The sequence below is a fragment of the Palaemon carinicauda genome, chromosome 5 (genome assembly GCF_036898095.1).
Source record: "Palaemon carinicauda isolate YSFRI2023 chromosome 5, ASM3689809v2, whole genome shotgun sequence".
Lineage (NCBI taxonomy): Eukaryota > Metazoa > Arthropoda > Malacostraca > Decapoda > Palaemonidae > Palaemon > Palaemon carinicauda.
This window is the reverse complement of record NC_090729.1, coordinates 111,774,528-111,784,533: the sequence shown is the minus strand read 5'-3', so window position 1 is coordinate 111,784,533 and position 10,006 is coordinate 111,774,528. Positions and strand designations below refer to the sequence as shown.

The window sequence follows — 10,006 nt, the reverse complement described above, 5'->3', positions numbered from 1 at the left end:
AGCAACAGCTGTTTCGGGGAAGAAAATACCCGTGTATTAGGGCCTAAGACCAAAATTAAATGGGCACACTCTCCAGGGTCTGTCATTCGTCTAGGAGATTTGTGTCTACTACTACTACTACTACTACTACTACTACTACTACTACTACTACTACTACTACTACTATTATTATTATTATTATTATCATTATTATCATTATCATTATTATTAATATTATTATTATTAATATTATTATTATTACTATTATTATTATTATTATTATTATTATTAAAAGCTAAGCTACAACCCTAGTTGGAAAAGCAGGATGCTATAAGCCCAAGGGTTCCAACAGGGAAAAATAGCTCAGAGAGGAAGGGAAACAAGGAAATACATTATAAGAGTCTAAGCAACAGAGTTAAATGTAAGACCTTACATTCAATGACATCTCAAAATCTAAAAATAGCTTTTCTAAACTTATCTGAATTAGAAATATTGACAAAAAAGTATATTTAAAACAATGTATACACAAACATTTAAAATATTCGCCTAAAAGTAGATAAAATTACAGCTGAGAGAGAGAGAGAGAGAGAGAGAGAGAGAGAGAGATTAATTACATAAGCCATTCGTAATGAATAATAAATAAGTAATAATAATAATAAACCAAAACATCTTGATGGTGCTTCGACCAGAGGAATAAAAAAAATACTAAAAACAAAAACTAAAATAATATATATATATATATATATAAAACAAAAATTGATATATATATATATATATATATATCTATATATATATAAATATATATATATATATATATATATAAAATCACGGTACAAAACAGGGAGCCTATGAAAAAAGAAAGGCCCAACAATAATAATAAACCAAAACATACTAAAAATAAAAAGGAAAAAAAATTATATAAAAAAATAAAACAAAAAACGCGGTACAGAACAGGGAGACTATGAAAAAAAAGAGAGCCCAACTCCCCCCCACCCCCCCATAATAAACTAAAACGAAATATCCGATGGGAATAAAAAAAAAAATCATAAAAACGCCCCCCGTTGGAGACAAACAAAACTATAATTCTCCAAAGAAAGTAATGAAAAAAACACTGTACTAAAAATGATATATATAAAAAAAACCTTTACCTACACAATCAAAATGGAAGGGGAGACTCGAAGTCGAGAGAGAGAGAGAGAGAGAGAGAGAGAGAGAGAGAGAAAGAAAGAGAGAGATAGAAAAAAAAAGAAAAAGAGAAAGAAAAAAAAAAAAAGAGAGAGAGAGAGAGAGAGAGAGAGAGAGAGCGAGAAAGAGAGAGAGAGAAAGAGAGAGCTATTTAGTCAACTATGCATCATTTTTATACACTCACGGTATTGCTTCAGTTGAAAACCACGTCATGTTTACCTGTGGAAAGAAGAAGAAACAGTTATTCGGGGGTAAATTTCTTGGTAAACTTCAAAAGTCATAAACATAAAATATACAAAAATAAAATTCTAATTCTCCTTGTTTCATATAATTAAACAAAAAAAAAATACTATTTCCAAATCAAACCGGAAACTCAAAAACATTCATATGCTGCATAGTTGTTCTTGAAATATTTTATTTGTTAATTACTACTCTTGTAGTTTATCTATTTCCTTTCATCACTGGGCTATTTTCCCTGTTGGAGCCCCCTGGGCTTACAGCATCCTGCTTTTCCAACTTGGGTTGTAGCTTAGCTAGTAGTAGCAGTAGTAGTAGTAGTAGTAGTAGTAGTAGTAGTAGTAGTAGTAGTAGTAATAATAATAATAATAATAATGATAATAGTAAACACAACTATCTACAACAACAACAAAGACCTCAGACATGTCTAGGTTATGTCTAAAGGTTTAGCCATTTCCATCACGATGCTAGCCACTGCAGATTGGTGATGGTGGGGAGACTTCGGTCTGATCGGTCACAGCAAACTAACCAGGTATGGGTGGCCCTGCCTAATATAGCTTTGCTGATCAAGGCGATATGCAAACCCTTTCACCATATTAAGGTATTCCAACTCCATTATATTTGGATACGAATTTGATACCTTCTAAAGACTCGATTAACCCAATATACATTTGCATTATTTTCTAAAAATTTCATTCCAAGCTTTACTCATTTGGTTTTGTTGAATCAATTGAACAGTCAGTCAGAAAAAAACAACAACATATATAGGTAAACAAAGGACCATAATCCAACGTCAGTGGAATGTAGAAATAAAGTTTCGAAGACATAATTACGGGTTATAATGTCAACTCGATAAAGAGACACATAACCTAACCTAACCTACCCTAGCCTATCCTATCCTATCCTAGCTTAACCTAACCTATAGACGGTTATAAAAATAAACCACAAAATAGATATAAGTTTGGAACACCAGTGATAGCTGGGTAAAAATAAAAACCTGAATGTTAGCCTAGCCTAGCCTAACCTAACCTAACCTCATCTAACGTAACCTAGTCTAGCCTAGCCTAACATAGAGACGATTACAAAAACAAACCACTAAATCAACACAAGTTTGGAACACCAGTGAGAGCTAGGTAAAAATAAAATCCTGAAATAAATGTTTTATTTTTTTTTCCAAAGGCAGTTAAGGTTCCCCCCAAAATAGCATGAGGCCAAATTGATCAGCAGTCACAAAGAAACACCGACACCACAACAGACTTCAACTGAAACGTCAATTGAGGTCACTTATCAATCACTGTTGAACCGTCCTTACGTCACGCAGATGGACGATCGTGGCAGCGGTGGTGTGTCATAAGAATTCACAAACTTTACTTTACATTCTTCTTCTTCTTCTTCTTCTTCTCTTCTTCTTCTTCTTCTTCTTCTTCTTCTTCTTCTTCTTCTTCTTCTTCTTCTGCATATTTTCAACCACAAATTTCACGGTCGTTATCCGCCGATCATCGGAAAAACTATTTTTGGGTATTGTTGCATTCCTCGTGTCAATATCAGTCTCACTTAAGTGTATGTAATTTTCAAGTAAATAAGATGATGTCAAATCCCCTAGAGAGAGAGAGAGAGAGAGAGAGAGAGAGAGAGAGAGGGAAAGTAAATATGATGATGTCAAATCCCTAGATAGAGAGAGAGAGAGAGAGAGAGAGAGAGAGAGAGAAAGTAAATAAGATGATATCAAATCCCCTAGATTGCGAGAGAGAGAGAGAGAGAGAGAGAGAGAGAGAGATTCTCTCTCTAGCATCAGCATCTTCCCTTTCTTCTCCTTGTTCTTCTGTCGGTCACCCCAACACAGACATCCTTAGCCAATCATACCCAACTTGGAAGGATAAATCATACACCAAACATACATAATGGCCGTCTCCCCTCCACAATAATAAGCGCGTTGCAGACACACCGAACCTATTTCCAATAAGATCCCAACCAACGTCGTGTCGTAAGGTCGATTTTAACACCTCCACACAACGGAGACAACGTCTTTACCGATTAGTGCATTTACATCTCATTTCCAGCGGGGGGCACTCGATCTACCTTGGGCCAGACCTACCTAAAACACCGCCCCTCCCCCTCCCTACCCCCCTACCCCAAAAGCTGGGCTATACCCCTTCATCTCTTTCCAAAAAGGGGATGCCAGAGGAGGAGAGTCAGACTGAGAGAAGAGGAGGAGGAGGAGGAGGATGACGAGTGTCGTTAAGGTCGCTAAACATGGCTTGGAATATGGAATAAAAACCCTTAAGAAAGTACAAGATTTACATCACGCGTCCCCAGAAGGCATTGCCAGAGAGAAAGTACCACGGAGGTTAAAGAAGCTGTTATAGACGCGCACACACAAACAAACATACACACGCATGGAAACCCAAAAGGTGAGGAGTAAAGGACGTAGCGCTTTGGGACAACATAGAAAAAGAGGGGGGGGGGAGGGGGAGGGGAGGAGGTTTTGAAGGGGGGAGGAGGGACTAGAGGGGGGAAAGACGGGTATGTACATCCGAATGAACGGTATAGGCAGTGAAGGGGTTACGAGAAGGGCATGTAATAGAATGGCCATTGAAATAAGAATGTGGGACGCGGAGAGAGAGAGAGAGAGAGAGAGAGAGAGAGAGACGGTACTTGGGGATGTAAGTGATAGAGGTTTCTGATAAAGTTTCAGTAACTCAGGGCCCTCTAAATCTCCATATTGAGCCATGCTAAACTGTGACTATATTTTTAATAATAAAAACATTTATATAAAAGAAGATGACATTACAATCAGCAGTTTATAACATAAAAAAGCTGACTGACTTCCATGAAAAACATTGATCACTGACTTACGGTTGATTGAATATTTTAGCGAAAAACAAATCGAATAATATTTTTACACCATATACCTTTCCACAAAAACGAAATTTGAAATTCCCATTATTTTGAAAGAACTGATACGAGAGAGAGAGAGAGAGAGAGAGAGAGAGAGAGAGAGAGAGAGTATTGAAATCATATAATTCTCAATTTAATTATAAAATCTTTTGTTACTGCAAACCGACGAGACTAAAGTAAAACTCTTTCTCTCTCTCTCTCTCTCTCTCTCTCTCTCTCTCTCTAAGTCTCGTCGGTTTGCAGTAACAAAAGATTTTATAATTAAATTGAGAATTATATGATTTCAATACTCTCTCTCTCTCTCTCTCTCTCTCTCTCTCTCTCTCTCTCTCTCTCTCTCAAATGCAACTCCCCAATCTACAGACATCTTGATTTACTGCAATTATTCAACGTGAGCACACATTCACTCATGTGGAACAACAAAGGAAAGAGATAACTTTAACTTTCTTCCTCACCAAGATTCAGACGAACAAAGTAATTACATGATAAAAGAAGAAAAACAGCGAAGAAAAAATACTGCAGCGACAAATGAAGGATAAAATCAACAGTATTAATTCGTAGAGAAAAAAGGGAACTACAGAAAAATAGCATAAATAAATCCTACGTACAGAATGAGGCCTTTTCTCTTCCTCTTCTATTGTTAAAGTTTTTATGGTTTATATAGGAGATATTTATTTTAATCTCGTTGCTCTTCTTAAAATATTTCATTTTTCTTTGTTTCCTTTCCTCACTAAGCTATGTTCCCTGTTGGAGCCCCTGGACTTATAGCATACTGCTTTTCCAATTAGGGTTGTAGCTTAGCAAGTAATAATAATAAAAATAATATTAATAATAATAATAATAATAATAGGCGTAGATGATGATGATGATGATATACAGTAGAAAATTTCGCTCTACAAAATGCACATCTATAAATTACCCTTGTTTAGGATTTCCACTAGAACAAGTCTATGGAAAAATAAATAATAAAATATGCAAGGATCTATCCTGATCTTTATGGGATAAGGAGCCGTGCTACAGAACAACAGGCTTGATGTGACAACAGTAAAATCAACTCGAGTATCAAAGGACATCCTTTCCGTGTATGACAACTCGACATCAACAAAGCCATCAAGATTTGCAAACACAGACAAACCTTGAACAATAATGAACCTCGGGAACATCAGACCATTAAGGAAAAAAGGAGAGAGAGAGAGAGAGAGAGAGAGAGAGAGAGAGAGAGGGAGAGAGAGAGAGAGAGAGAGATGGGTACAAATTATTTGTTAAGTCTCTCCTTATACGTACAGAGCAATCAGCGGTGACAACAGATAGAGTCTTGTAATTATTGAAGATAGCGTGTTTTAGTCTTTGCGTTAATAATCACCAGCACAATAATTCTGTTACCAAAAGGTTAAAGTATTAAACATTAACACGCAAAATGTAGAAGCAAACTAAACCGGCAGCGAACACCATTAAAATGGAAAAAAAGATTGACTGAGTGATGCAAACACACCTCCCACCGAGTAAGGTCAACCACGACGATTTTGTCTCACTGAAGGCCAAGGTTTTAAGTAAACAAAAAATATTTATAAAACATATATATGATGAATACTACAAAGGAGAAAACTCCCTATAAACTTCATACAAGTAATTTAATCGTCTCGAAAAAGGAAAATTTACAAAACTTTTATTCCTATTCATTATTTTTCCTTATTTCCTTATTTCCTTTCCTCACTGGGCTATTTTCCCTGTTGGGGCCCCTGGGCTTATAGCAGCCTGCTTTTCCAACTAGGGTTGTAGCTTAGCATTTAATAATAATAATAATAATAATAATAAACAGATGTCAATATGATAAATAGCAATGTCGATCTATACTGTTAAAAATTTGAATGAAAAAAAAAATGGTAAATATCTGGGAATATTTATTTCATGATTTTTACCGTTTTAAAAACAAGTATAACATAAATGAGGTAAAAAAAAAACGTTCGCCTGTATTTTACTGAAATACGGAAGAGAAAAATATATTTTTAAGAAGAATTTCCGATTAAAATTACGTTTTTTTTAAAAAGTGTATGAGAGTTCTCAAACTATATAAGTTATTCTTGTACCTTCTTCGACCAAAGACAACAAAACAGATTAAGGAGTTTGTTTTAGTTTTTAAAAATGTGAGTATTTTAAATGGTGTTTTTCTTCACGCTACTACTATAAATATAGTCTTTTATTTCGGTCAACTGACCCAGTCTGACAGCGAAACCACCATTCCCAATTGAGTAATTTTACATTTGACCTAAGGCGTCAATCCATAGATGTCAGGATGCCAGATAACTCTCAATCAATAAATCAATCAATCAATTAATTACACTTTACTTGGACATATTAAAACCTAAGTGGGTTAAATGCTGTTTAGAAGTCACTGAGACAAGGGACAGGTCACTGCGCGGCCTCAAACATCCCAGAGGTCGTTTATACTCACCCGAGACCTTTTTCCACCCAAATTAAGAACAGGGAGGGCAGAGGTAATGACTGTTGGTGACTCAGCAGGTAGACCTATGCCTCCAACCGCCCCCCCCCCTCCCACAAAAAAAAAAAAAAAAAAACGTCCATACTTAACTTACGAAGAATGTCAATTGACACTAATGAACACTGTTGTGTGGCAAGTGTTCCTGCAGCCAGTCCTTCAACAATGTCTGCAATATTGCAAGATTCTTTCTCCTCCAACGTTGCTTCCTAAAGTTTCTTCGACAAATAAAATGTAATTCAGCTCTCAATTTACAATACGTTTCCTACAACAATATCTCCAAAACTTGGGTATTGAATATTGAATATCCAACCATATTTCTCCAACATTCAGTTTGTATACAACTGTTTTATATTTCTTAAACACCCAATTTTTTTACTATAGTACTCCAACACTCAATCCGTCTATCTTCCTCCAACACCCACTCCACCTTTTGATGTCGTTACTCTTATAATATTCAATTTATCCTGGTTTCCTTTCCTCACTGGGCTTTTTTCCCTGTTGGAGCCCCTGGGCTTATGGCATTCTGCTTTTCCAACTAGGGTTGTAGCTTAGCAATTAACAATAATAATAATAGTAATAATAATAAAAATAATAATAATAACACTCACTCCAACAACCTTAATCTATCATCCTCCAACACTCACTCCATCTATCTTCAACACTCACTCCATCTATCTTCCTCCAACACTCACTCCATCTATCTTCAACACTCACTCCACCTATCTTCCTCCAACACTCACTCCACCTAGCTTCCTCCAACACTCACTCCACCTATCTTCCTCCAACACTTACTCAATTCCATCTTCCTCCAACACCAATTCCATCTATTTCCCTCCAACACTTACTCCACCTGTCTTCTTCCAACATACACTCCATCTATCCTCCTCCAACAATCACAACATCTATTTCCCTCCAACACTCACTCCATCTATCTTCAACACTCACTCCACCTATCTTCCTCCAACAATCCATCTCCAACTATCATGCACATCACAATTCTGGTGCCTACAGTCTGAGGTCTCTGGAACTGCCATTAGCCTCCCACAACCTACCTTGACAGATGTCAATCGATACATTTTATTCCTTTGTAAATCCATACTTCAATTGTTTACCTAACTTCAGATGCCAGATTTTCTGAAAGTCCACGACTCATCAACGAGTTACTCTCCAAAGAGGTCGGATCTAACAGTTTTAAAACTCTTAAAACTCTCAAACAAAATAGTCTTTTATGTTGTTCAATAGCAAACAAAATAGTCTTTTATGTTGTTCAATAGCAAAAGAAAATAGTCTTTTATGTTGTTCAATAGCAAACAAAAATAGTCTTTTATGTCGTTCAATAGCAAACAAAATAGTCTTTTACGTTGTTCAATAGCAAACAAAATATTCTTTTATGTCGTTCAATAGCAAACAAAATATTCTTTTATGTAGTTCAATAGCAAACAAAATAGTCTTTTATGTTGTTCAATAGCAAACAAAATAGTCTTTTATGTTGTTCAATAGCAAAGTTACAAGACATAATTTCAGTCTTGGGTTCTTATTGCAAACCTGTTATTGCAATTAGAGTAAATTTGATCTAGCGTTATTTACGCATTCAAACAAAGCATTATCATCATCATCTCCTCCCACGCCAATTGACGCAATGGGCGTCGGTTAGATTTAGCCAGTCGTCTCTATCTTGAGCTTTTAAATGAATACTTCTCCATTCATCACCTCCTACTTCACGCTTCATAGTCCTCAGCCATGTAGGCCTGGGTCTTCCAAGTCTTCTAGAAATTGTAGAGTAAAAAAAATTTTTCACGCTGTTTGGAACATTATGAAGATTTTTCCTTTTCAATTATATATTATTTTGCACTCCTTTTAAATATGATTATTATTTACGACCAATTTTCCATTCCTATGGAGACTAACTGTTGCTACTTTTAGACATCTCTGTTCATTTCATACAGAACTTCACATAAAAGCACTGGATACTATCTTTTACATAGTTTAACTTCCAAGGCAGCAATTGCATAATATTTTCCATTATGAAATGCTTTCATGATTATGTGCATAGAAATTAAATTGCAATAATACAAGAAAAAATGCACACACTTATTAAGCAACAAAATAAGATAAGTAATCTTTTATTACAAGTAAATGAACACACTATTATAAAATACCCAAAACGAACACAAAAATACTATTATTACCAGAAAAAAAAAATTCGCTCAAAAATTTCTATTTGTGATACTACAGTAACGTATCAAATTACCCGTTACAAATTTTTTTTTTTTTTTTACTTTTTCCTCCGTATCCTCAAGGACTCTGTTAAGATCATGTTCCGTTATTCTGACCATTTTGGCCAAATCGACAAAAACCACGCGAGAGAGAGAGAGAGAGAGAGAGAGAGAGAGAGATGCTGTCTGAGCAAAGATCTGAGAGAGAGAGGGAGAGAGAGAGAGAGAGAGAGAGAGAGATAGAGAGAGAGAGAGAGAGAGATGCTGTCTGAGCAAATATCTGAGAGAGAGAGAGAGAGAGAGAGAGAGAGAGAGAGCCTTACCTTATTGCCTTATTTTTTGTTTGGGTTCCCCCAGGTCCCTCAGTGTGAGGCACCTCGTATATCCACCAGAGAGTTGCTAATACATCTTCCAGTGTATTTTGCATCTTCCAGTCTTGGATGGTCTGGGATGCATCTTAGGTATTTATCGAGCTGATTTTTAAACGCATCTACGCTCACTCCTGATATGTTTCTTAGATGAGCTGGCAGCACATTAAATAGTCGCTGTATTATCGATGCTGGTGCGTTGTGGATTAATGTCCTGTGCGCCTTTCTCAGTTTACCTGGAATGCTTTTTGGCACTATTAATCTACCTCGGCTTGCTCTTTCTGATACTTTAAGCTCCATGATGTTTTCAGCAATTCCTTCTATTTGCTTCCATGCTTGTATTATCATGTAGCGTTCTCTTCTCCTTTCTAGACTGTATAGTTTTAAAAATTGCAGTCTTTCCCAGTAATCAAGGTCCTTAACTTCTTCTATTCTAGCAGTATAGGACCTTTGTACACTCTCTATTTGCGCAATATCCTTTTGGTAGTGTGGGTACCATATCACATTGCAGTACTCGAGTGTACTACGCACATAAGTTTTGTAAAGCATAATCATGTGTTCAGCTTTTCTTGTTTTAAAGTGTCTGAATAACATTCCCATTTTTGCTTTACATTTAACCAACA

General features: G+C 36.0%; 1 protein-coding gene across 1 annotated transcript in view; it reads right to left on the bottom strand.

The window, feature by feature from the left end:
• The window catches only part of LOC137641081 (DBIRD complex subunit ZNF326-like), a 22,053-nt gene extending 12,918 nt beyond the window's left edge, over window positions 1-9,135 (bottom strand). The window contains exons 1-4 of the mRNA XM_068373527.1: window positions 9,079-9,135; window positions 6,894-7,005; window positions 2,778-2,854; window positions 1,349-1,383 (exon numbers count right to left, since the gene is read on the bottom strand). Coding sequence (XP_068229628.1) covers window positions 1,349-1,383; window positions 2,778-2,854; window positions 6,894-7,005; window positions 9,079-9,135 — 281 coding nt within the window. The remainder of the gene's footprint in view (window positions 1-1,348; window positions 1,384-2,777; window positions 2,855-6,893; window positions 7,006-9,078) is intronic.
• Window positions 9,136-10,006: the final 871 nt, after the last annotated feature.